This window comes from Drosophila eugracilis, unplaced genomic scaffold (genome assembly GCF_018153835.1).
Source record: "Drosophila eugracilis isolate 14026-0451.02 unplaced genomic scaffold, ASM1815383v1 contig_1897, whole genome shotgun sequence".
Lineage (NCBI taxonomy): Eukaryota > Metazoa > Arthropoda > Insecta > Diptera > Drosophilidae > Drosophila > Drosophila eugracilis.
In genome coordinates, this window is record NW_024572751.1 from 708863 (window position 1) to 736784 (window position 27922).

General features: G+C 44.6%; 1 protein-coding gene across 2 annotated transcripts; it reads left to right on the top strand.

The window, feature by feature from the left end:
* The first annotated feature begins 317 nt into the window (after positions 1-317).
* On the top strand, positions 318-27872 carry LOC108114970 (FERM, ARHGEF and pleckstrin domain-containing protein 2). 2 transcript variants are annotated; one of them, XM_041817797.1, is made up of 13 exons: positions 318-1082; positions 7241-7473; positions 7554-7775; positions 7845-8088; positions 8147-8307; positions 8368-8442; positions 10174-10280; positions 10501-10616; positions 10678-10933; positions 24918-25706; positions 25772-26242; positions 26599-27079; positions 27221-27872. In XM_041817797.1, the coding sequence occupies exons 1-13, from the start codon at positions 828-830 to the stop codon at positions 27300-27302; spliced, it is 3492 nt and encodes a 1163-aa protein (XP_041673731.1). In that variant the 5' UTR covers positions 318-827; the 3' UTR covers positions 27303-27872. The 2 variants fall into 2 exon arrangements, with proteins under 2 accessions (XP_041673731.1, XP_017081672.2); XM_017226183.2 differs by lacking the exons at positions 24918-25706; positions 25772-26242; positions 26599-27079; positions 27221-27872 and adding exons at positions 11370-17176; positions 17239-24610.
* The last annotated feature ends 50 nt before the right edge of the window (positions 27873-27922 follow it).

The following is a 27922-nucleotide window of genomic DNA, read 5'->3' on the forward strand; positions in this document are numbered from 1 at the left end:
CTACGTTGCATATTTAAGATGATTACCAAGATTCATAGAAGTAGATACAAATATTGTAATGGAAAGGTTTACAGTGTTTATAGTCTCAGAAGTTGGCTGTGTTTGATATTAAATAACGTGCAAAGTAAATAGGCTCTTGCTTTGCACTTGGCCTTCTCGGTCAGCAGTTGCAAATGCTGTAAAATTAAATGAACTTCCAATTCAATTGATTTCCCATTGTTCTACTTAAGGTTCTTCCCACAATTACCACACTTTCATTTCGTAATCACTTAAGATTATGTCTAACTTGATGCTCTCCCTCCAATCTTTGTAGGAACATAATGCCAAATGCAGAGGAACTACGATGAGGAAACCCAGTGCCACACATGCATGCTGTAAATGTTAATGCGACCAGAAAACTTAAAACCCGAGCGGGAAAATTCAGCCAAACCAAAATATGCCAGAAGCGTTCAAGATCGGACTTAGGAACTCAAGAGGAACGGACAGACCCGAGAAGAAATTGAGGCAAATGTGAAACATATGTGCGTTCGTGCGTGTGTGGAGTTGCAGCTTCCAGTTTTCGGTTATTGTTCTTCTGTTCTGGCAACGAATCGAAATTGAATTAGCCATTCGCACAGACAATAAAGAAATAAACAGAGCCAGCTGAGCAATTCAATTAGGAAGACAAACGAATCGAACCCAGTACCATTCCAAGTTATAGCATTTAGCACAAACTTCGACCGAGACAACAGAGCCACAAGTCAGCCACTGGGAACTTATCCGGCTCGTTCTATGCCACATCTTGAGCAAGTCCCGACCCAGCGGTAAGCAAGATTCTCGTCTACAAAATGTCCCTGGCCGACATGGGCACAGCCACCCGATCCGCCGGTGGCGGCGGAGGCGGACGACACTATGATCTGGCCACGGGCGGCGGTGGAGGTCATCCGGTGGGCGGTGGTCTGCCCGGAGGCCGCATGACGCACTCTCTGAGCACACCTTCTGGAGTGGATGGCACGCCCTCGACTCCCCGACATCGCGGTGGCAAGAAGCTGACTGTACGCATTCAGATGCTGGACGACTCGATCACCATGTTTCAAGTTCAGGTGAGATTTCTCTACACTTACTCTTATTTCTTACTGCTAAATGATAACGGAAATTTCAAAGAGCGTCAATTTTGAATGAACAATAAACAGGAACGAAGATAAAAGATTTTAAAATTGGAATAAACAGGTAACTCTCGTAATGCTTTAACATTGACATTTTTCAATGTTATCTGAAATCTGAAAATAACTGAATGAATATGGTTAATGAATAGGTTCTTCAAAAGTCTGCTGGACTATCAAATATCAACTTTTAAGAAAGTAAACGTCTTTGGTAATACATCTACTAACTAGAAAATGCGTGTTTATCTAACTCGTTTTTAAGCTCGATTCTAAAAACACACAACCATCAAAGGCATATAGAATATGAAACTAAATTAGAAATAAATTCTCCTGCTTCCCCCCCTGAAATTATCTTACTCAGGATGCACCTGTCGAAACGGAAGTAATCCCCAGCATGAAAATTGGATGAATGCACCTCCATTTGCACACAACTTCACATGAATGTGGAGCACTGCAACGTAACAAATGAATTTACGTGAAAATGGGGAAAATATACGAGAAGCTACTTTTAATTAAATGTGGACTCGAAACCACCCGGAAAAATGGCAGATAAATTGAGGAAGAGCGACTGGGAGAAGGCTGGGATTTATGCGACAAAGGGCCTTAGGTTTTCGGTGGGCGTGGCACACAGTTTGTTTGGCACGAGGCCAGCAAACGAAAAATTCTTTCGCTGTTTTTCCTGTGGCAAACAAGTTGAAATCAACAGGGAAAGTGGGCCGGGGATGGCGGCAGATGCAGTACATCCGTTCTCTGGTCCATCCACTCCCCGTTTAATGTGGCCACTTCAATAGCCCCACATAGACTTTTCGAGAAGTGAATTTTTCTCAGTATTCTCAGCATTAAAGGTATCTGCAGGTTGTGAAATAGAATCTTTGATGTTTGTATATCAGATAACTGGCTTAGTTAATATACCTTTTCTTAGCACAATTCCTCTAAAAAGAAAAGAGGTTTCTCTGCTTATTATTTATGATGAGTATCAACGTTTTTTAAGTTATTATTAAGCAAACTCCAAGTATTAAAGGCGTTAAAGTAGTAAATTAATGAGATTTCGACCATAGTTATTAGATTTTTTTGTTCAATGTTTTCGGGAAAGGGTCTTTGAAGTGCTGTCAGCTTCTGCTGCATTTGCCTGATTGTCGACCACAAATCGCATTAATGCAACTGAATTTTCCCAAAAATACTTCTGACTCACTTCGAGTGAGAGCACTCCTTGTTGGCCAGGCTCGTACTCGAACTCGTCTTTGCCCTGTTGTAAGGCACTTTACGTTGGTTAATGGATTCTGTCGTAGTTTGCGCAGTTGGCTCATGTTGCCGTTGTTCCTTGCGCCACTTCCTGGCTCCATTAGCCAGGCCTAGTGAAAGGCTTAGGCATTTTTGTTTCGCAGTTCAAGTGGCCACGCCCAAATGTGTACACTCAAAGAATATTCACTGTGGCAATCACAAGTTCTTTGTTGCAGTCAGTCTAGACTCTAGAGTTAGAAAATGAAAATCATTTAGCTCATAAAGAAGTTCGCTATCTGAGAAAAAGATGAAAAACTTAGTGAATGCTTTTGAAATTCTTGAAATTGGTCTCCGAGTGTAACCCTCAGATTCCCCTGAAACGGTAGACACATTCCAAAGGCTTCAACAGAAGTGGAAATGTTTCAGGCAACATCAAAATGGTTGCCATTGTTTGGGTGGTTTTCGGCTGGGGCAGGTGGAGTGGCTGGGGGCTGTGGTTTTGGACTGCTGGTCTCGGGTTGGGGCTGGTCGTCGTTGGGCTTCTGGCCTAACCTTTTCGTGAAACAGTTGTACTTGAGGCAATGCCCCAGCTCGGTAAATGTTGCAAAGTGCTCGACACATAACTATTTGTATGCGAGTTTCAGGCACTCGCTATCCGCATTCTCTGCTCGACATTTCCCTCTTTTGCCCATTTGCCCACGGCAAACTCAACATTTTATGAGACCGAACCAAGAAGTATCTGCTCTTTCAACTGACATTGCTGAAGGTATCTTAAGGTTTGATAAATAACTTTAAGCTTCAACTTAACTTTAAATATTATATCATAAATATGGATAATGCCTGTATACTTCAGATTATAGTCAATAGTTTCACTAAAACAATGCTAGAAATTCGTTTCCAGCTGACTCAAATGTCCCCATCAACTAGATCCCCGTTTCTTATCGCATTAAAAATTCAATCATGTCGCAATTTTCGCTGGGCACAGAATTTATCGTGCAGCACAGCGCACATGCAACATACTATATATATTGACATGGTTGCATTTTTTAAAAATCCGAGCCTTGAGAGGACCCGTGTCGCCCTACCCCTTTGGATTCGTTCTGCCAACTGCAGGACTTATGTTTGTGTGTTGGCCTTAACTAGAAACGAATATTGTTGCACGGTCGGTCAGCTGCATTATTAATCATGGCTTCTAATGGATTTTGTGGCTTGTAAGCGGTAATATGGTTTTGAATGCGAATGAGGTAGGTGAACGGCACGAGGACGATGAGGATGTGGTTGGAACTTGTGGTTTGTGGCCAGCTCCTGGCCTACAGAATATATTTTTAAGTCAAAATTTGATAAATTTTATTACTTTCCACAAAGCTGCCGAACGTAGTGGTATTATAGTTGGTTTTAATAAACGTTGCTAAGAAACTGTTTATATCTATGAAAAGAAACACGTTCCTAATGTTAATAAAGGTAGTACAAGACATTAAGGCATGTAGTTTATTTTGATATTTACATGGAATTTGTGAAAGAGCGTACGAGTTTATCCTTCAGCTTGAGTCTGGGAAAGTCAGATTTAACGCCACTTTTCTGTGTTTGTCAAAAATTGATTTTAGTGTTGCCAAATTCCCATTTTTCTCTAAGTGAATATATTTTCACCAGACCTGCAAACAATATTGAGGGCTTATCTCGATGAGTTTAGCGAGTTTTGCTGATAATGCAGAATAATAAAAGCTCTTTTCAAAATGTATAAGACTATGACGCAAACAATGGATATAAAAATGAACTGAAGATTGAGAAAACGAACAAATTATTTTATAGAATGACGTGACTTGGGGTGCTAAAAACCATTTACAGAAAATCAAACTCAATCGTTTTTGCTAAATAAATGTGGATGAAAAGAGTTATTGCTCTTGGCATATAATTTTAGTAATATTAAAGATAATAAGACTTTGTTGAACATATTTTCTCCCCTCAAAGTTTGGCACTAGTTAGTAGTTGGGCATCTATGAATATCAATGGGGTTAGTTAAGGCCATTCGATAGGCAAGGACAAAGCAATTGGAACGAGATGAGATGTAACCTCCTTCTAAACCACCTTCTCCGCCTCTCGCCTACAATAGTCAGAGCATCGCATCCACTGAAAAAATATTTATAAATATTTATATTTAATAATCTTATAATATAAATAAGGAATATTTCTAATTCAAGTATAATAAGATTATTCCGTTTACTTATCCTTTTAGTTCGTTTTTGTTCAAAAACTTTTTTAATGTATCTGACTATTAAATTTATATATTTTTATTAACAGAGGTACTTGAAATATAGTTTATTTCCTCTTATTTTTGTGGCAAGTGTAGATGCGGCACCTGCCTGCAGTGGCTTTCATGCAGTTGCTAACGACGCTCCTTGTCCCGCTTCAGTCTCGATGGCGACAAATTGAACAACCGACAATTGTGGGCCAACTTTTCGCATCTGGCTGTCTATATGTGGGTGAATACTAACTAGCTGTGAAGAAGGGAGGGGGTGATTGCATTGAAAAGCTTCCTGTCGTTTTGCTATTTCCGTTCTCGGTGCCTGCAGAAGTCGCCAAAGTTAATTGGGTTGTTTTGTAGTTGGAGAAGATCCTAAAATTGGCCTAAAAAGATAAATGACTCTAAGGGACCAACCCGCTCCAAGTGAGCGGCCAGCATATATATGCGTGTGAGCCTGTATGTCTGAGCCAGGAAAATGTCAGAGCTCGGGCGTGGCTGCGGCCTCATTGTGGCTCCGGGCTGGGAAAACAGAAAACAATGGCTGCGGTCGCGGAGGACGAAGGACAATGCAGGCGACACTCGGAGGAACACACATTCATCTCGACTCCCATCCTGCTCTTGTTTGCCAAATTAATTAAAATATCCCGGAATTCAAACGGGAGTGGTTTTAAAATTGTGCAAATAAATTTGTAATTCACAATTAGTGGGGAATATTTCCCCGATCTGTTGGTATTCTCCTCTCATTTCTGCTTGGTCTCCAAAGTGGTTTTTGTGTCTAGAATAAATTTCTACAAATTGAATGAATTATTGGTGCCTGATGGCTAAGCGGTCTTTGTCGGTTGGGAAATGGGAAAATTTAATTGTTGTTGCTCAATCAAATATCGATTAGTTTAAATTTTCTTTTCTTGATTTATGATCAAATCCCATTGATTAGTTTGAAAAATAGATCAAACCTATCCCCGAACCTATAAATGAGACATACTCGTACATTTTTGATCAGCAGCCAGTCGGTCTAAACATGACATGTCAGAGTCAAGAAAGTCCTACATATTTACAGAAATTTTAAGTTCTCATTTATTTATTTATTTACCATATTTAATACCAAAAGAAATCAGCAAAACGAAATCAAATGTAGTGAACTTTGTAACACTTTAAAGCAATAATAATTGAGTCAGCTAAAGCTAAAAAGTTGGCTTATTTATTTTTGTTTCTTGTATAAATAAGCTGTTTCCTGACCTTACCTTTCGGAGTAGCTCCTATTAGGATCAAGTTACAACGATTCGACAAAAAACCATTAATGCTTACTGGGCACTATATTGATACAGCATAAATGTTCATTCCACGCTTAGTCCAATGAAGGAAAAGGGAAAAAAAGTTCAGAGAATAAAAGCAATCAAAAGTATAAATGAAATTGGGAACCAAAGAATTTAAATTAGATCAGTGATTCAGTGGGTCAAGTATTTGGAAGTAATTCAGTACAAAAGTTATTTCCAAATGTTTCTAAAATTTAATATTAACCTGCCAAATCTGAACAAATTGTACTTTTTCGTTCTTAATATTACCTCTAAGCTTTTTTCTAACACCTTACACCACAATAGAGTCAAAACTATTGGGCAATATAGCTTGTCGACTAACATTGTTTCCCAAATAGGCCTTTGTTTTTGTATACAACTTACAACGTAAGCAGAAAAAACTGTCGCATACGCCTAGTTTCAAACGCCTTTGATGTTTATTTGATATGCTGACCAGCCACGCCCAGTTCCATTCGATTTATGCGCTAAAAAGCCGCAAACGCATTTTGGATGTCGGCCAACGAATTTTTTGCGCTTTAGATCGGGGATTACACACAATTCGGAGCATAAAATATTCAAATATCGCACACTGAGGGGGTTCGATGGGATGTTGGCACGCCTTGCAACCATTTCACACTCTGATAGATTGTTGCTCGCTTTTATGGGGCAGCCAGCTAAATCGAACCGACAAAGCACTCTGGCTGATTGGTTGCAGCGCTGGGCGAGTCCCTTTATTTGCCAAATGGCAAACATCTGCCAACAATCCCTGCCTTGATCCCAAATTAATATATTCCAGGAGTCGCACGGCCACACACAGCCAGTCGGGATTAGCAAATTGAAATTGGTATCTTAATAGGTGATATGCGTAATAGGTTGCCTAATAGGTTATCCGTATGTGGCCCATTAATATTTGCGCGGCTAATTAGTTAATTGTGAAAAGCAATTAAGCGAAGGCTCCAAGGATGTTCTCGTGCAACGTTTGATTTGGGAGTGGCTTTATAATAGATGAACATTTTACACAGTGTTATGCCCACTCCGATGTCTGGCCATAGTTTTATATAACTTAATTGCTGCCGTCAACCCAATTGAAATTTATTCAAATGCAATCAGGCGCAACGCCCACAAAGCACTTGGCGTGTGGCCTCATCTGGGATGAGCCGCCAACTGCATGCTAAATTAGATTTTAACGAGCTCAATGAATTCGGGCATCTTGGCCACAGCTTCCAGCTTCCTAAGTTGCTTGGACGCCAAATGTCTTGTCTGTTGCTAAAATTTTAAACGGTCTAACTAGACTGCACAGCTCAGTAAACCCCTTTATTTATTTCTCTAATTCTGGTTTGCAGGCCAAAGCCCTGGGACGTGTGCTCTTCGAACAAGTTTGCCGTCAGCTAAATTTACTCGAGGCGGACTACTTTGGCCTGGAGTATCAGGAGGTGTCCACACATACCAAATACTGGCTGGACCTGGAGAAGCCGATGAACCGGCAGGTGGGCCTCTCACTCATCGATCCGGTGCTGCGCTTCTGCATCAAGTTCTATACACCCGATCCAGCGCAACTGGAAGAGGAATATACCAGGTGAGATTTATAAGATAGATGCTAATTAATCGGAAAATTCCCGAAAGAATAGTATCTAATAAAGATTTTCGAATCTTCAGGTACTTGTTTTGCCTGCAAATCAAACGGGATTTGGCTACAGGAAGCTTGCAGTGCAACGACAATACCGCGGCCCTGATGGCCAGCTACATTGTACAGGCGTCTTGCGGCGACTTTGTGCCCGAGGACTACCCCGACCATACGTATCTGTCCTCCTACCGCTTTGTGCCCCACCAGGATGCCACCATGCAGCGCAAGATTATGGAGAACCACAAAAAACATGTGTATGTTATTAATAATTTTTAAGATAACTCAAATTACTTACTCTTAAAATTACTTTCTGCTGTTTTTAGTGGCCAATCCCCGGCGGAGGCAGACCTTAACCTCTTGGAGACGGCACGGAGGTGTGAGCTTTACGGCATGAAAATGCATCCGGCAAAGGATGTGGAGGGAGTGCCACTGAATCTAGCTGTTGCCCACATGGGCATCACTGTCTTCCAGAACATCACGCGCATCAACACCTTCTCCTGGGCTAAGATCCGCAAGATTTCCTTCAAGCGCAAGCGCTTTCTGGTCAAACTGCATCCCGAGGGTTATGTAAGTACGGCTTTAAGTCTTCACGAACTGTTGATTCAATTATAATCTATTATTTTAGGGATATTACAAGGACACCGTTGAGTTCTTCTTCGAGGGACGCAACGAGTGCAAAAACTTCTGGAAGAAATGCGTGGAGAACCATGGATTCTTCAGGTGCACGGCCGTTCAAAATACACCCAGGAGGAAAACCCGCGTCCTCTCCCGGGGCAGCTCATTTCGGTATGATTATTTAATGATTAAAATATAATTTTTCAATAATTTAAAAATATTCCTTTGCAGCTATAGCGGCAAAACGCAGAAGCAGATTATCGAGTTTGTCCGCGAAAATTACGTAAAGCGTCAGAACTTCCAAAGGTAAGCAGCGGACTACGCTGAGATGGCATTACTTTTTAATCCCAGATTTAATCGTCAAAGCTTTTACCACTATTCGTGTTTATTTCGTTGAAATCAACAAGTATTTAAGGCAGAAACTGCTCGAGTTATTATTTTATTTTCTTTTATTGCTGGGAAAGGACTTATCAAGCTTTGGCTTTGCTGCTTAAATTTCCTCAAGCAAAACCAACTCCGTCTCAATTTCTTAAAAGCATTAAATAATAATCTCTATTCATATATATTTATATTTCTAAGCAAATACTAATAATATATTCATCAGCCTACATTGCCAAATCATCATGACTTCGTTCTCATCTAACTCGACTCGTTCGTTCGTTATTTCTTTACACTTTTTACGACACACGTTTATTGCAGTTTTTGTTTGTTATTTTCGAATGAATTTCTTTCTATTTACTTACTACCCATCCAATTTATACAAAATCCCAAAAACACAACATGCAAAAAACATAACAAGGTCGAAAGACGCGCCTTAGAAAAGAGAAGAGGATTTAAAACCAATTGGTACAAAAACAGTAACTGCAAAAACTAAAAGAGCACAAAAACTAAAAATAGTTCAATAAAAAATTAAAGAAAACCCCAAAACAAAACCCAAATCTAGTCAAATGTACAGCAAATAATGACAAGCATTTCGATTACTTTCACCATTGATTTACATTTTAGTTTCTGTACTAACATTTAAATTTCCACTCTTGATTTACCTCAGCCCCCTTGCGGGGTGCGTGTCCATTTGTCGAGGAGTGTGTGTGTTGACTGTAATTTAAAAACAAAACGTAGATAGTCTTTAGTTTAGTGAACAAAATTAACAACCGAATTGGCAACTCCTTACGTGATATCTAAAGCATTCTGATTTGTTATCCATCCATCCAAACCACCTTCCCCTCTCCTAGTCTCACGATTTTTATGATCATTGCAAATCATCGATCAGGAGAAAACCATCATCCCTAGTTTGGCTTGCACTTAAAAGTTATGTTTTAAACTAATCATCTTAAGATAATTCCCCCCCAATCTCCTATTGTCGTACGTTTTCCTGTGTGTTTTGGCTTAGACTGAACCATAACGTAGATGGTAAACCAGCTTAATACCTTAATCAACCCCTTACCTCTGCTCCCCATAAATGTGTAGTTAACTAGTCGGTTGATTCTAAACTAAACCCCCCCTATAACTTAATCAATGTTTATTTAAATAAACACATAATTCCGATAAACACAAAGAAAATCCATACCATATCTGTTTGTACACATTAAGGAAAATAAGTTGCGTTAAATCAGATTATACTGACATTCTATAAACCAGTGTCGTTCAAATAGAATCGGTAGATTCGAGTCCCCGTAGTTGCCTATGATAATGGATAAATGTTGTGTTCAATTTTATACCTTATAGTTGCTTACTAACTAATTGTTAAAACTCCTCAGTTACCGTTTGCGTTATCATTATGATTTAAACTGAAATGACTTCGCTAAGTTAAGCAAAGCTCTCAGCTCTAAAACGAAACTAAAAACTTCCAACAAACCAAACTGTGCTAAAAACCCGAAACTCTCCAACTAAAATAAGACAAAACCCTAAAGAAAACGCTAAACTAAAACCTAAGAGAAATGCTAGTACTAAAAGAATCACTAAAAACAAAAAGAAAAACCAAACTGAGCATGTGAAAATATAAAACGTGGTATCCTCTTGTCTTTTCTTTTGCTGCAGGTCTCAGTCATTCCGGCAAGGGCCACTGAATGCTAGTAGCCGAAGTCAATCGCATACCTATGTGAATTCCAGCATTTCAGCCAATCCCCTACTCCCAATTGACACTGGTTTGTATTTATTTTGTTACTCGTTTGATGGATATATCTATTCGATTCGATATCATTTGGTTCGTCTTGATTTCATTTTGAGTTCGGGCTTGATTTGCTAGCTGATGATGAATGAATAATGTCTAGTCGAGTCGAGTTATTGTGTTTTGATAGTGTATGCCCTTTGATTTGTACTGATTTTGGTTTTAATTTCGCATTGCCTTTCTGTTGCACGCTGCAGCGGCATGGGACTATCGCAATCAATGCAGCGACTCGATGACCCCTTCTCTGACGAAGAAGGCAGCGGATACCTTGGATCGCCGACGAGACAATCCTATCGACCACATGCGTTCTCAAGTGAGTTCCCCTACTGATCCCCCAATCCCCAATCTAGCTAACTCCCCTATAACCTCCATAGGTCACAGCAGCCCAGGTGGAGATCTATCAGACGAAGAACTATGCAGCGGACTCGCCAACCTCCCAGGAGGAGGCGGAATGCTCGGCGGCGGTGGCGGAACGGCAACTCCACTCGGCAGTGGGTATGGACCAAATGAATTCGAACCGCTCGCTTTCGCCCCAGGGTCCGCAGTCGTGGACTTCGCCCAGCCACAGCAGCCACCTCCAACAGCGCGGTCCCGATCAGGCTCGTGTGCATCCAGGCGATCACAATTTAGGTGAGTCCCCCTCCGATCTCAGATGAGTTTTAAGTTCATTAAGTTTATTGTTAAATCAAATACTTTTTGTTATATGTGTAGAAGAGTGAGTGCTCCCTGACTCATATTTAAGTTATTAGTAATTAATTTATATAACATAAGCGGCATATATTTTAAATACTTTATTTGTAATCGATAGGGTGCCTATGATTTTCTCCCCTCTGGATAAGTCACTTATGTTTTATGCGATTAAGTTAATCTTACTATTAGCAATACTGCATGTCTCCACCCACTTAAGTGGGCTTGTAACATAACCGATTTCCTTTCCAGTGCTTTGTTTTTGCGGTTAAATCAGTTGAATTCGATATTATTTGGGTTTGTTTTTGTTTCCACAACTTTGAAAATGGTACGCGGTAATTGCTTAATTTGGGATTGTTATTTCATCCGGCGCGTTCAGGTCTGAGCCACTTGTCCCACTTGTACAGCAGCAGCACCCCTCGTCGAGTCTCAGTGGGATCCCAAGCGTATGTCCCTGCGTCGCCGCAGCTCATCAGCATCAACACGCACAGCAGCAGCACCAACCACAACACTATGCACAACACCAGCACAGTGGGTCGTTCGGTGGATCTCAACAGCTCCATGGAGTTGGAGGAGGAGGCGGAGGACCCGGGACCTGTGGACACGGAGGAGGAGGGGGAGCCTATGGGGGAGGAGGAGGAGGAATTAGTAGAGGAGGAAGCGGATTCGGACTTGACGGCATCTACCATCAATCGGGAGACTATGGTGGCAGCCTCAGCGGGGGCAGCATCGGTCTCGGCTTTGGGCTCGGGATTGGTCAGTGCCCATCGTCCGCAGCTTCGGTCACAGGAGTCCCAGTCGCAAACTGCCACGCCAGTCCATTATAGCAGTACCAGCTATTCGATGTCTAAGCAGTGCATGCTCAACAACGCCAATGCAAACTCGACCGAAACTGAAACCGACAACATAATCTACACCGACATCAACGACATGGGCCACTATAAGTACCCGGACTTTCACAGCGCCGCTCACCAGGAGCACAAGATCTCGAATAGCGAGCACCTGAATCTGAATGAACGAAACGATATCTATGCGACTGTTAATCGCAAAGCTAAATCCAAGATCCGAGAGAAACATTTCAGCGATGAGTTTATCGATCAGTCCATACTTCAGTATACGAGGGCCAAGCAAATGGGTCTAAGCCAAGTTCCTGTTCTCTTGCAACAACCTAGCACCTCCGCGTACGCAGCTGCTGTCCAGGAGAGGAGCTACAACAGTGCAAACTACCAGTATCACAATGACCTTAATCACCCCTCTGAGTCCTCTTCCTCCTCCTACTTCGGTACTGGCTTCGGCACCAAACGGTACGGTCAAGGGGAACGGACCAAGCTGGCCCAATCCGAAAATTACCTGACACCATCGTTAGACTCCCAGAGCTCCCGCCACACTCACTCTCTTCCCCGAAACTCAGAGCTGTCTGGAGTTGATTCAGTGGATTCGTACGACAGCCACTACATCACACATCACTCGGTGGGCATACTTCCTCCCACTCGTCTCTCTTCCTCATCGGAGAAACTTGAATACCAGTTGGCTTCGGGCAACCTCTATTCTACAACCCAGTTCGTAAAACCCGATGAAGCAGCCGCTCATTACATGGACGATGAAGAGGAAGAAGAGGAAGACGAGGGAGAGGAGGGTGAGAATATTTATGACCAGGTGGAGCGCGAGTCCTGGCTGAAGAGCAGCTCTTGCAAAGATCTATTTGAGCGGTACAGTAGCACGTACTACGACCGGGAGCTGCCCAAGCCAATGACTGCTTTCGACAAAGAGTTCCTTTCCTCCAACCGGATCGACTCTCCAGTGACGCGCTACGACGATTCCCGTCACTCGTTGTATGTTACCAAAAACCACTCGATCGATGCCCACCAGGACTTCTCTCCATTGCCACAAAGCAAAGTGTACTCCTCGAGCTATCCGGGCAGCACTTACAACACCCAGGAGCACCGGCGTCAGCATGGCCAGCAGCTGGACTACTCGGGTTCCCAGGACGATATCTCACAGGACAGCTACGAACTTCTGGAGAAGTACGACATTGACTTCTTCGGGGGACGTGGCCGCTCCGAGGACCACATGCGCTCCTGCTCACTAGACTCGGGCAATTACATACCAAGTGACGACGAGTCGGTATCTGAAGGACATCAACAGCACAAATATCGCTCAGCAATAGACGTCAAATCGAAGTCGGCTGCCGATATTATGAACGAAATTTGGGACGCCGAGGATCCGCGGTATCTGCCACGCGAGAAGTTGTCGGTCAAGTCGGACGGCAACTTCTACAAGAAGATACAGGAAGCTTTGACCCGTACATCTAGCCAAGAGAGTCAGAGTGAGCTGTTCGAAACGAAGATCTCGCGCAGTTCAGACTCCAGCAAGAAGTCGCGAGACAGTCTTTACCACACGGACAGCAAAAAGTCGCGGGAGACCACAAAGAGTAAAACTTCTGTGGCTTCGAGTCAGGACTCTAAAGAGTCCTTGGTGGGTGATTGCTTTGGCCGCAACTACGAGATGCCAACCACCACCGGCAAAAAAGTTAAGCAGTTTACTAAGAAAGAGCTCTACGAGAAGTTTGCCCAGTCCAGTCAGGATTCAAAGAGTGATTACTACGATGCCGTCGAAGCGGGTGTAGAAGCAGCACCGGAGGGGCTATACTCAAGGCCAAAGGTTAAGAGTCACGACTGCCTGCTTTCGGACACTCATAGCTCCACTGCAAACAGCTCTTTCTATGATAGCCGTGACACTTATTCCACGTTTCCCAGCAATAAGACGCACAAGACCTCGAAGGTGCACTCGATTAGTCTGCAGAATGTGGAGATCGAACGTAACGCCAAGTCCTTTGGCAGCAAGTCTCCGGAATCCGTATCGACTCCGGCTTCGGGAAAACGCTGTCGAGAAAAGGATATCCAGACGGGGGACTCACTTGACCAGATGGCTCCAATAAAGAGGGGCAACTCACAATCCTGCAAGATATCTGCATTCCGTCGACGATCTGATAGTGAAAATATCTTTAGCTTCGACCAGGATCGCATCGAGTGCATTCAGAAGTACACTAAGCAGTGGGAGGGCCAGCAACCCAAGGACGAGAAGAGCAAGCAGAGTCCGGAGTATCCACTCACTCCCGAACTTGTTTCGGAGTTTGAGAAGCAGCAGGCGCGCCTTATGGCCCATCAGAAGATAACTCGTAAGGAGGAGCTAATAGCCAAAACGCACTTTGAGGAGTACAATCCCATTATGGTACCTTTAAGTTACTCATCCCATGCTACAGTGGAGCGCACCAAGAGTGATCCTAACTCGCTTGCCAACCGTGCCCGCTTAGGAAGTAACTCTCGCCGTCATGTGCTCATGCACCAAAAGTCCATTGACCTTACTCCAGCAGATTCAAACTCCAGCGATGAGGATTACATCTACAAGCAGATTCCAAGTGCTCCTCCTCTCTGCAAAGCCCATGGTAATTTCGAAATTCCCAAGTGTTACGATGGCGCTACTGCTTCGCAGGTCACTCAGGAGCTGCCGAAGACGGGTTTTGAGCTTCCGAAGAGTTTTTTCAGGGATTACGAGAGGCGTTTCACCAAAGTCTTAAAGGAGGACATTCCATATGTTCTCCACAAGCGCCACATCATGAACGGTACTGCTCCTTCACCCAGCGAGAAGAAACACACTAAGCCTAAGTCTCCAAAGTCACCGAAGTCACCCAAGTCTCCAAAATCTCCGAAGTCGCCGAAATCACCGAAAGCTAGCTGCGGAATTCCAGGAGCTGGTGCTTCTGACTTCCTGCCTGATATACTTGACAGTCTTTTACCTCCGGACACGAAGGAGTTCCTATTCACGCAAAACATAGACCTTTCAAAGGTGGACCCAATCACATTGGAGATCGACAAGACCATTCCAACAATTCATCTGTCGTCGCCAAAGCGGGACATCACAAAACAGATGGACGCCTCAACGCTGGAAAAACTGAACAAAAAACTCAGCCAGATTGAAAGTGATTCGGCCACCAGTTCCCGAACTGAAAGCATGCAGCAGCAGAAGCTGGAGCAAAAGCAAATGGAGCTTATTCAGAGTCTCCGCAAGGAGCTGCAGGCCAATGCCAGAAAAGCCAATAAGCCGAGGGTTATTCCGAAGACCAAGTCAGCTGGAAAGTCTAAGAAGGGCAAGACTCGCATTACCTCGTTCTCCTCCGACGACGAAAGCTTGGACTCGGATGATGTTTTTGGTTCCGCTGAGGCCATTCCCGATCGCTTGGAGTTTTCTCCGCCACAATCACGCAAGGAGATTGAGTCTATTCTCCGCATCGAGCAAAGTAGGCTTATATCGGCGGCTTGGGGTCGCGGGCAGACAATGAGCTCTACAGAGATAGAGGGGTCACCTCCTCAGTGTAGGCGGCTGGCTGATTTGGAGAGTCGATATCAAACCCAAAAGCTGGACCCCCAGTATACAAATGCCACAGAACTGAGACGGATCTCAGAACGCTCTATTTCGATACCTTCCTCAGAGGACGAGCCCCACATGCCCATACGAGGTCGCATTGATGAATGCACAAACGATTACCAGAGAAACGAAAACATTCCTTCACCTATCTTGGAGCATGCCGAGTTTTTCCGTAGCAACGACGACATATATGAAACATGCCACGAGGAGCGAATCACAGGCTCAGACATTGATTACACTCTAAAGAAGCAGACAGCCAGCGGTGCTAAGTCCAAGGTAAAGCTAATCGAAGAAATCATCGACTCCTCGATAGTTATGCGTTCCAAAGGACATGCCCCTATTCTGTTTGCCCACGCACGCTTGAATCTTTCTGAAGGATCAGTGTCCCTGCAGCGGCAAAAGGCGACTCAACAGCAATCACCGACAACCGAGAGACGAACCAAGAGCCTCGACACTCCGGTGATCTCGTTACACCGCCTCCCACCCATGAACGCCTTTTCCTCAAAGGACGATACCGTGGGCTTTGAGGAGGAGGCAGAGATTCTTGAGGAGAAGTCTTTGGAGCGAGATAACCAAGCTGCCGCACAGGACGAAGACACCGCTGACAGCGTTCACTCCTGTGCAGGATCCATACCCACCCAGACTAGCTACCAAACAAATGGTAGAGACTCGTTGCTAAGTGCAGTGACTATTGACAGCGAAGAGGCCCAGCTGCTTAACCAACTGCGGTACATAGAGAAAATTGCCTTACAAGGCGTTAAAATCAAAGACAAGAAGAAGTCAAAGATGAAACTTAGGAGCGGTGATCACCTAATTTTGAACATACCAAAATACCGATTCACAGACTGGTCGCCATACAGCTCAGCCAACAGCTCCCGGAAGACTTCGCCTGGGGTCTCAAGAGCCAGCAGCATTGAAAGCACTGGCAAGGGAAAGCTTAAGACGTCGGAGCCCTATAAGGGAAAGGCAGTATCCAGAAGTCGTCCAGAGTCACGGCGAACCAGTGCTGATGATATAAAAGCACGAGATGGAAGGGGAAGTAAAAAATCGAGCCCAAAGGAGCGGCCACGATCCATCGAGATGCGACGCCTTAGCAAGGACAAGAGCAAATCTCAAGAAGAGACCGAGGCTGATATTGCGAAGCGCAAGGAACGTCAGCAAAAGCTATACGAGTCAGCCATGAAGCAAACCATCACCATGCTTAGTCCGGTGAAGGACACATTGCCAGCCTTCCCCGCTCCCGAGGATAAAATTCTTGTAAAGACCGACGGCGACAAGATTATTATTGAAACAGAATTTAAATCGAAGGCGGAGGATCACGTTCTGATCGCCAAGAGTCCCAGAAAACTCGATAATTCGCTTGTGAAATTCAGCCGCAGTTTTGACGAAGGACGAAGCCCCGACAAACTGGACAAAGCAAATCGAAGCTTCGAGGATCGTAATAAGTCCTTCGAAGATTCTGAGAAGTCAGATGCTCCCGAAGACATGCTCATCAAATCCCCCAAGAAAATTGCCAAGGCGCAGGAGATGAAGCAAAAGATCGAGGGCAGTGTTGTACACAAGAAGATAGATGGAAAGTCGAGTAGTCTGGAGAGACCAGCCGAACATCATTACCTTGGTCCTGATGTTAAGGCACGAAGTCTTGATGACAAAAGACAGGCGACCGAGGCGGCGAAGAAGAATGAGGAGAAGCCGGCGCCTGTGGCCAGGAGTGCTATCGGGGATCGACGAATGTTTGCCCATCAGTATCAAGTCCAAGAGGTAAGCACTTACATAAATTTATGGTTTACGTGGGTTTTAAATGTAAATTTTATGTTCTTCAGCCCCATCAGGAAGACATCGACATGCAAGCGGTGATTTCGGAGCGTAGATCGCTGGAGATTCTGAAACGTTCTCTTCCATCCGAAGATGCACGCGACAGTGAGGGAGCATTCAGTCGCAAGCCGTCTACAGCCGAAAGCCTGGACTCGTTTGTATCTGCTGACGATAGCCACTCACCGGCCAGCAAGTCGCCAATTCCAGGAACGAGAGCCGGAAACGAGGGCTATCCTCACCGGGTGCCCACCATAGAATGCGAAGAACCGTCTATCGAGGAGGACGACAATTCGTCCGAAAGGCGACATCTGAAAGTTGGGAGGCAAGATACAAATAGGCTGAGTTTGGATAGAAGTCGAAGCGATGAAACGGGCTCCTGGATGACGGTGGAGTGTGACGAGTTCATAGGATCGGATACTTCTGACAACGAGCCACGTACTTTGGAACCAGATCGAAATGTTCTGGAGACTCAGGCTACTTTGGAAGATGCAAACCCTCTGGAGTACTCCAACTGCGCCACACCCACATCCGACTTGAATATTCTTGTAACTCCACCCAACGCTAGTCCCCAAATCGAGAAGTCTGTGCTGGAGACTTTCGAGAAGTATACTGGCTCTTCAGACAGTAAAAAGAAAAATCACAGCCTGGATAAGCAAAGTGATCGTTCGAAGAGCTCGGATTCCTGGACTAGCGGAGAAAAGGACACAAGTCCGCAGAGACAAGAAGATTGGAGTCTGTCTGCGGGTAAGGACAAAAGTTCAATGGAAGAAGAGTCCAGCGTCAGCTGTTCGATTGCCCGGCCTTTTGGAATATCTCAGGATTTTGGCAACGAAGAGGCGCGTAAGTGCCAGGAACTCAAGCAACGCATGCTCCAACTGGAGATGGGCAATGATGAGATTACACCTACAGGGTCAAATGAGCAAACGCCCACAAATGAACCAAAAGTATTAGTTGGCAAGAAACCGAGCACACCGACGCTGGAAAAGCAGAGCCCTATCGACCTCGGTACCAGCACAGAGACCTATCTGGATCCCATCGAGGAGCGCATTGCCAAGATATTGGATCGAGGCGGTGCCCGCACCGAGGACAGTGAATCTAGCTCTGGTGGATCCCGCAAACCACCGAGGATTGAAAAGCCGGCAAGAGCTAACGCGGGAAAGAAACTATCCGTTACTCGGGCGGAGCCGGGAAAATCGGGAAGTGACCGTAGTTCCCAGGAGTCTAAATCCAGCTTTGACTCCAAGGGCTCTTTAAGCGTTGAATCACGAGGCTCATTTGAGACAGAAAGCAGTTCTGGATCTCTAGGGGCGGCGCAAAGGCGTGGCGACCTGGCCCAGAAGGAGCAACAAAGCACTTGGCGCCCGTTTCCCATCGAGAGCTCAAACAGCTCTAGCACAGATGACCCTTGGCATCATGTAGAAACGGATGGCGGCTACGAGCGGTATGATGCACAAAATCCTTTGCGTGATTCCTCAGACAGCGACGTAAAGGAGGTTTCGCCCGATGAGCAGAAGGATGCCAGCGATGCCAGTTATCAGGATGAGCTAAACGACTTTCCGGCTACTTTCGGCTATCCAGCTATGACTAGTAATTTGGGTGGAATTGGTGTGAATCCCACGGACATTATTGGATACAGTACTGGCTTTACTTTGGGCAGGACTCTCTCAAGAATCTCAGAACGTAGCACGGCTTCCGAAAAGTCAAGCATGGAGGATGACGTGAGCAAGGCCTCGACGCACTCGGTTAGCATGCGGGATGAATCGGTGGGATCAACTGATCACCAGCCTAGTTTAAGCTCCGATTCGAGGAGCAATACTAATCTTGCTTACATCTCGGATGCCGATCGACGCACATCGGCGGAGATGCCGGAAATTCCCTGCGACTCGGCCACTGGCGATCGTCTCTCTAGTTTCGGAAGTATTAATGAACCAAAATCACCAACTCTAGTCACAGGGCGCTTCTCTGTGACCCATGTAGATGAACTGCAATGCGACGATGTGGAGCGGCACACACTAATGTGCCTTTCCAATGCGGGCAGCCAGGACTCGGAGGACTGGCCTCTACCAGAGATTCCCTTCGATCATGTCCCGGTGAAGCCGGCCGAATCAATGTATGGCATGCCGGACTTGGATAAGCCGGTGCCGAAGTCCTTCTGCTGGAAGGCCAGTTTGTCGTTCCAACAGTCGCAGGATTCCCTAGACTGGCCTTCGCCTCCTTCGAGTGCCATTGGAGCCCCTATAATTGTGGAGAACATTGAAACATATTATGCAAGCGAGGTCCAAAATGCGGACAAGGTGGTTTTGGATGAGGAGATGGCAGTAGGACCCCCTGATGTGGCCAAGATTCTGCCGTACGAGGATACCGCCTATCTTATGTCAGCTGCCTTTGATGACAATGATTTTGCCAATGAGCAAGTACAACCGGACACTGTGAGCTGTCTTAGCTCCACTTTAAGTGCAGCCTCTTGCCTTTCATCTTCGCTAAATGTGAGCTGCAGCACTTCATCCACTCAAGCTACCGCTAGAGTTCAGCGGAAGAACTCCAGTCCCGAGGTGATTGTCGCCCAGCCTACAAGATCACCAGCTCCCAGAAGCCCACTCTCGGAGGAAGAGCTCTTCTCCAGTGATGACGTCTTCATGCCGGGGACAATCAAGGTTCAGCTTTCACCAGATGCCCAACTGAGAAAGCTTTCGCGAGGCTCCAACAACTCAGACACTTCCATCGACGACATTCTTTCTGGAAGCGCCACCTATATGGAAGATCAGACCACTGTGCGGAGAAACTACGAGGCTCGTTTAAGCAGCGGTGGAGGAGCGAGCTGTAAGAAATGCAGCCACTCAAGCCATTCCGAAGAGGAAACTAGTTCGCTTGGCACAGATCTGGATGGAACAGTAAGGATGGGTGGATTGCAACAGAAGAAATGCACCCATAGCTCTCACTCGGAGGACACCTCTATTGGACTGAGCATCTCAGAATGGTCCACCGGAACCAACACAGTACGCCAGTATGCTAATCTCTCCGGATCAGACAGCCTTTCCGCAGTCTCCACACATTCATGCGCCAAGAGCGAGAAATCAAACCAAACAAAATCAAGTATAAGTTCGATCAATAAATCCGCTGAAAGCCTGAACGAGCAGAGTGGCGGAAGTAGCTTCTCTCACAAGTTCAGCGGAGATAATGGTTCATCCGACGGTCTTCGATATGACATGCTGTCCAATTCCGAGACCGATAAGCTAAGTGAGCCCACCTCAGCCACTCGAAGTGATGACACCACATTGACTCTAACCGAAATGGCTCACACCATCAGCGAGTGGTCCACTTCTAGTAGTCGCACGATGGTTGGCGTGAGTCCTGGAGAGTATCTTCCTCTCAAGCAGGCACTTTCTGGAAATAAAACTAGTTTGAGCTCTCCCAGCGAGGAAAAGCGTTGCGCCCTGCCGCAGGTCCATCGAAGAAGCGGCAGCAATGGCAACCATGCGAGGGCTGCCCAGGAGCAGGTCGACATTTCAACTGGTCCAGAGACAAGTGCCGCTGCCCGGAAACGCCGTTCGCTTGAGATGATGTCCAAGTTGTATCAGAGCCAAGAAATATGCTCTGAGTCAGAGTCGCCGTTTGTAGAGCGTTTGTATGCTCACAGCGAGAAACTGACGGAACGCTATCAGAGCCAGGAGTTTGTTCCCCTCCATGGTGGACCTCCAGGAGCCCAAATCACTCCACCGAATACTACTCAGATCCAAACCCAGCAGCCCCAACAGGTGCGGCAGAAGCCTAGGGCTCCTCAACCGCCTACGAAGCCGAAGCCAGCTGTTACTAGGCCCATTATGCAGGCTTTGCTTAACAAAATGAAGCAACCAGGACTGGCGGAGCAGGCAGCCGAAGCTGCTGAGGCAGAGGAGAAAAAGGCCAAGAGTGTTGCTCCTCCGGCAGCTGTGAAGCCATCGCCACCACCTGTACCCACAGTGCCGCCCATCGTGACGCCTAGCGATCTGCCCGGCGACGTGGTGGCTCCTCCACCGAAACCATTGGCTAAGCACCACAGCTATGATGACAGAACTCTCTCAAAGACGCAGATTCGTGAGTTCAAAACCACCAGCAAGCAGTTGCGTCAATCAAGCTCCTTTCATGAGCACATGCTCAGCAAGTCGCAACAGTCTTCGCAGGAGCTGCCCATGAGAATCGACGAGGAGCGGGATCCGCACTCTACTTCCTCGGCCACCAATACGACCACCACCACTAACACTCTAAACAGCGAGAGTACAGAACCGAATTCTCCCCAAATGCCGCAGCGGGCGGATAAGTTAGTTCGCTGTTCCCCATATTACTCCAGTAGCTTGAGTTCGGAATCTCCACCAAATCAGTTATTGCAGAAACCCCCAAGAAAATCGACTAGCCAGCTAAGTGCTGGAGCCTTAGCGACTTCTTTGAAGAGTCCACCCAGTGGCAACGATACGGACAGCTCGCTGGACGTGCGTGGTCAGGAGGCCAAAATGAGAAGTAGGGGCTACCGCAAGAAGCGACAGTTGCCCGCAAAAAGAATGAGGGCCAATATGACAGCGGCGGCTCTATTGGAGCAAGCTGAGAGCTCAGAGTGCTCTGAGGGTTATGTGCCAGAAGTTGACTCAGGCAGCTCGGAGTACTCGTCGTGTCAGCGGGATGACCAGTACCTCGAGTTCGACGAGGAACTGGAAAGGGATCAAGAGCAAACCGACGATTATGACGACTATCCTCAGTATAGTGGCAAATTTGAGAGCCTGGACATGAGCGATAATGTGGACGAGATGGGATTCCCGCGATACGATCGCCTGGGACACATCACAAAGCCAATGTATCACCAAGCGGTAGTAATGGACCGTCCTAGTCCAATGCACGTTCCAGCCCCTGCTAATCATCCAATGCCTCCGACCACGGGACAGCCGGTCAAGCCAGCTAGGACTAAGAAAAGGCAGCTAAAACGGGAGGACTCCACGGCGGCGAGTACATCCGGATTTTCAGGAGTAACAGCCCAGGTACGACCCTACCATGGACGCAGTTACTGTAATCCGGAGGAAAGCGAGTACGAGACCCGGGGTGCCGGATTTTCCGATGAGCTGGCCAACTCTAGTGAGGACAGCTGCAGTGGATTCGGGGGAGAAGCGAGTGCATCTGGATCGGGCACAATTAGAAGGGGTGCAGGCAAAGGGTCGGGACAGGATCAGCAGCAAGGAACTGGAGCCCAGGCTCGAGAGGCTCTTCCTTATCCCGATTTTCTGTCAGACTACGAGTCTGAACCCATTGAGTACGAACGGTATGCCTGTGGACTGGATATACGTGTAGATCCGCCACCGAAGTTCCATGACTCGGATGAGCTGAGTGACCAATAGGATGGGATATTCATGGAACTTGGAGAACAGTAACAATGAAAATCACAAGAAACCCCATTGCGTGTGCTTAACAAATGCAGCCTTTTCATTTGTTCCGTTGCCTTAGAAGTTTTTAGAACGACTCTTTGACTTTTACACACGATCCAAGTACTTATAACCAACTTATTTGTAACTGAGACTGATTTACGACAAGCGAACAAAACAAAAATCGAAAACTAAAACCCATGAATCTTACAAGCTGCATAGAAAAACTTAGAACAATTATAACTGTCCTTGAAGCGTTAGAAAATCAAATCAAATTGAAGTAATCGACATTTTAATCAAACATTACAAAACATAACAAATCAAATAATTACCTTAAATAATCGAGATGATGGCGGAAGCCCGTAGGTCGGTGTAGATTGAGTTGCCTTTGAGCGGTATCTATATATGATAATGTTATAGATCAATTCAACATTCAAATATATATATACATATGGGGTATATTGAGCATTGAGCGAAAACGTTAAACGAGTTGAACAAATTTTAATGCACTGTTTAATCATCGAATAATGGAAACAAGAATAAAAATATTTAATTGTTATTTAGCTAATACAACACGAATCGACAACACAATACTTAAGATTAACGTTATCGAATGAATATATTAATTGATTAATTCAAATTGCCACGAACTCTGCGCAGTTACGTTCAGTATTTCATTAGAATTGGTAGCGCAGACTAATAAATCCTATCCAGCTGAGTTCCAAGTAATCCAAGTGTCAAAGCCAGGCACACCTAACTGGTAATATCCGGTATCAAACCTCTCAACTAGTTACGTACACCTATGATCTAAGTTTAGTAATATCAAACGATGAAGCGACAAATCAGCGGAATCCTTTGAAACCATTGTCCTGAAAAAACTGTTGAAAAGGTTTTGATTTGTTCTCACAACAAGTTGAGTGGACCTCGAGACAGGTCCTGACCCAAAGTATTCTCCTACCAGAACACTGCATTATCACAGCATAATGAAAGAAGCATTTATTCCAAGCTATTAAGCGGTTTTCTAGCCATATATATTTTATATAGTTCTCGAGCTATATAAGTTTTTAATTTTACGGCATACGTTTTTAGAAGCAAGTTACCAACTTAACTATTACTTACGATTCTCACAAGTGAACAAACGTTGTCTTAGCCATTAGTTCAGCTTAGTACATGAATGTGCCAAATCGGAGACCCGCGAAGGGAAACCCCATACCAAGAGTATTAACTAGATGTAATTGAAATGGGAGCAGATCACGGAATTAATTGAGACCCTGTTAAGTTTTAAATCCGTTTGGAAACTTATAAACCCAAAACGTATGGGATAGATTAATGTTCTTTAAGTTTACGAAAGATGAAAAAGATATTTAAGTGTTGTTAGAGCGAATGAGTGGAGGAGGATTGGTACTAGGCAATGTAAGGGTGGAACAATAATTTTACTAATTTAATCCAGATCAAAAGTATTCGAATCAAAATATCTCTTTGTGTTTAGACTTAATGTTAAATTGAATAAGATTGAAAATTGGTTGTTGCAAAAAGCTTGTCTACGTTGATTGAATAACCCTACTATCCGATAATACCAGAGCAGATCTTTAGTTAGGAAAAAACGTATACTCTTATCGGGCTTAAGTGAGTTTTTAAAATCCTTAAACTCTTGTTTTTACAAATTACTTCGAGTGCAAACAATGTTTGTTTTTTAAATGTAAATTTAAATGTAAACGTACGTAAAAAATACGTAACGAATATTATCTGAATTTTAAGAAGTTAGAAACAATTTGCTTTGCTACACGAAATTCAACTTAATAAGGTTTTATTTGATCGAAAACATTTTTCTCACATAAGCCAAAAAAGATCACACAGAAAGATACAGAAAGAGTGATTTGAGTCTTGAAATAATGAAAGCCAATGAAATGTACACGAGCAATCGAATTAACAAGTATTAAATTATAATTATATAGAAAGGAAACTAAATAAATAAAACTTCATTAATCAAATAAAAGGGAGATGAGTTTGATTGGAAAAAGTTACTCATGTATATTATTTTATAATACTTAAGTTCTTAATCAGTTACATTTTATTTTTAGTGTAGTGTTATTTTATTAAATAATTAAGTTTCAAAGTAATTTAAAATAATTTAAAAACCTTTCAAAGTCAACGTAATGCAACTCTGCTTTACTATATTATTTTAGTATTTGAGATTATTAATTTAAATGCGATTCTTAGATAATATTTTATATTTAATAGTTTTTCTCGATTTGTTTTTATCATTTCATTATTTTGATTTGTATAATTTATTCCGTTTTTAGATGTCTACCATGGCATAAATGGGAATATGTCGTTGGACAGGCGTGGCGAGATTACCACTCCTCCCACGCGCTATGACCTCACCTTGGGATCGGATAAGTCCTCTTCGCTTTCCCGATCCGAGGCTGGCACCTATGATGTGATTCAGGCCGAAATCCAGCACGCCAAGCGACAGGAGCTGGCCACTGCCGTTGCCACCGCTGCACACCAGAACGGAAACGGCAATGCACATCCAATGAGCACTCAGCACGACATTGAGGCGGAAGTGAAGAAGCGGAAGTGGCCTACCGAGCCAAGCTACTTCCTGGCCAAGGAACTTTTGATGACGGAACGCACGTACAAGAAGGACTTGGATGTGCTGAACACGGCCTTTCGACAAGTCCTAAGCCTCGGGGATGTTGAGCAACTACAGCCGCTGTTCGAACTGCTCGACTCTCTGGCCCAACACCACAATATTTTCCTGCGCGACATCGAACACCGCCTAGTGCAATGGGAGGGACGTGGCGGCCACGATGCCCACCGCATCGGAGACGTGATGATGAAGCACATGGCGGCCCTGCCCATCTACGATGAGTACGTGCAGACACACCTAGATATCTTGCACTGCTTGAACGACATGTACGAAGGGGACGAACGCTTCCGCCAGGTGTACAAGGAGTTCGAGCAACAGAAGGTGTGCTACTTGCCTATCGGTGAGCTTCTCCTGAAGCCGCTCAATCGCCTTTTGCATTACCAGCTCATCCTGGAAAGACTATGCGATTACTATGCAGAGGAGCACATTGACTACGCTGGTTAGATTGCATTCATAATAATTATTTGGAAATGTCAGAATATTATTTTGTAACTTCTTCTTTAGACTGCCAAGCGGTGCACCACTTGCTCGTCCGCAGCACCAAGGGGATCAGAGCCAACCTTCCCGATTCCGCAAACTTCGTGGAACTTTGTGAACTGCAGCGCGACATCAGCTTCGAGCAGTTGGTCCAGCCCCATCGCCGCCTCATTCGCCAGGGTTGCCTGTTGAAGCACTCTAAGCGCGGCTTGCAGCAGCGGATGTTCTTCCTGTTTTCGGACCTACTGCTCTACGGGTCCAAGTCTCCCCTGGACCAGAGCTTCCGCATCCTGGGACACGTTCCTGTACGATCGCTTCTCACAGAAAACGCCGAGCACAACACCTTCTCCATCTTTGGCGGACAGTGTGCCATCACTGTGAGTGCTGGTACCACTGCCGAGAAGACCCTCTGGCTGGCCGAGCTCTCCAAGGCGGCTGCGGATATCAAAAACCGGCCGCCCAACATGCAACTACAACTGACGACGCTTAAGAACTGCAGTGAGTATAAGCAAATGGGATGGGGTGGGCTCGTATTTACATTGTCAAGATTTTCAAATATTTTTGTATTATTTTATTTTATTATATTTTAAAATTGGTGAACTCGACTATAAATGTTCCTTCTCGCTTTTTTGTGTTTTGTCAAAAGAACACGAGTGTGTTCTAACGATTCATAGATTCGGTTTCCGAAGTTATCCTCCTTTTTCTACTTTATAAAAACTTTTCATTTACTTTTCACTCTTTTGGCTGGCAAGAAAAGTACGCTGCAATGCCTCGTAAGCAAAAAATGCACCCCAGTTCCCTAATCCCCCCTCCTGAAAATCATTACTGATGAATTTACTAAACTAATTTTTCAGGTTCCTCAGAGGAGGGTCTGGATCTGTTAGGTCTGACCAACGGCAACAACAGCAGCCTAAACAGCAGTGTGAACGGCGGCGGCCCACTGTCGCCGCAGCAGCTGCAACCACAGCAACAGCAGCAAAACAAAACGCAGCCGTCTCGCAGCAACACCGCTCTGCACGTCTGCTGGCATCGTGGCGCCACCGTAGGATTGGGCGATCATCTGATAGCCGCCGAGCACCAGCTTTCCGGTTACCTGCTGCGCAAGTTCAAGAATAGCTCCGGCTGGCAGAAGTTGTGGGTGGTGTTCACCTCGTTCTGCCTGTACTTCTACAAGAGCTACCAGGACGAGTTCGCCCTGGCTAGCTTACCGCTGCTGGGTTATACTGTGGGTCCTCCTGGCCACCAAGACGCTGTTCAGAAGGAGTTCGTCTTCAAGCTCTCCTTCAAGAACCACGTCTATTTCTTCCGGGCGGAGAGCGCCCACACCTACAACAGGTAAGGCTGACAGTAAATTATCTGCAAGGTTGATACAAAAGCTTAAACTTCAAAATAATCTAAATGAACCTGGCACTGTGTAGAACCTAAAATCAATAAGAACTTTTATCAACTGGTAGTAATATGTTCTTCTGTTTATAGATGGCTGGAAGTACTGCGCAGTACGACTCAAACCCAGGACTTCAAGAATATTCACAGCCACGCCGTATTGGGCAGCAATTAGGACAAGGAACTCTTCCCAGGATGAACGCAATGGACCCACTCATAATATTTGTGCAATTCCATAAAGGAGGCACTCAAGTAATCAGATATGCATAGAGATGCCTTTTAGTATTCTATTTTTATACGACATATACACCACAACCACTATTTCCATTTTATATATACCTATTTTATCTTCAACAATACTAATGTATTCTTTTTGTATGCTTACAAAGCCAGCTTTGAGGTATCTTTGTAAATAATGTCTGTCGTTTTGTTATGTTCTGCGTCTGTTTCGGCAAATGTATAATGTTTTACTGTAACGGTACGATTCGTGTCTATAGCTGGTTTAATGTGTTTTAGTTTGGGTTTTATAACCACTCTTATCAATTGTTTAATCGGTTTACATTTCGGTAAAGTTAATAGAGAAAGTGAAAAGAATTGATTCCAAAATCAAATAAATATAATAAAAAGGATCTGTGTAATTGAAATTTTATTTTCTTACGTAAATTATGCAATTTGTAATCTTAAGATTAAGTCATTAACTTTAATAGATATAAACAAATTAAATAAAAATGTAACAAAAATGTGACTGGGTGGTTTTCTTGCTGTTCTTAGATCGCAGCAATCCCACAAAGGATT

Excerpts from the sequence above, each read along its gene's own strand:
- LOC108114970 (XM_017226183.2), top strand. The coding sequence starts at position 828 with ATGTCCCTGGCCGACATGGGCACAGCCACCCGATCCGCCGGTGGCGGC. Across the intron at positions 8,443-10,173 it reads AAGCGTCAGAACTTCCAAAG|GTCTCAGTCATTCCGGCAAG; the intron begins GTAAGCAGCGGA and ends CTTTTGCTGCAG. Across the intron at positions 10,617-10,677 it reads TCGACCACATGCGTTCTCAA|GTCACAGCAGCCCAGGTGGA; the intron begins GTGAGTTCCCCT and ends TAACCTCCATAG.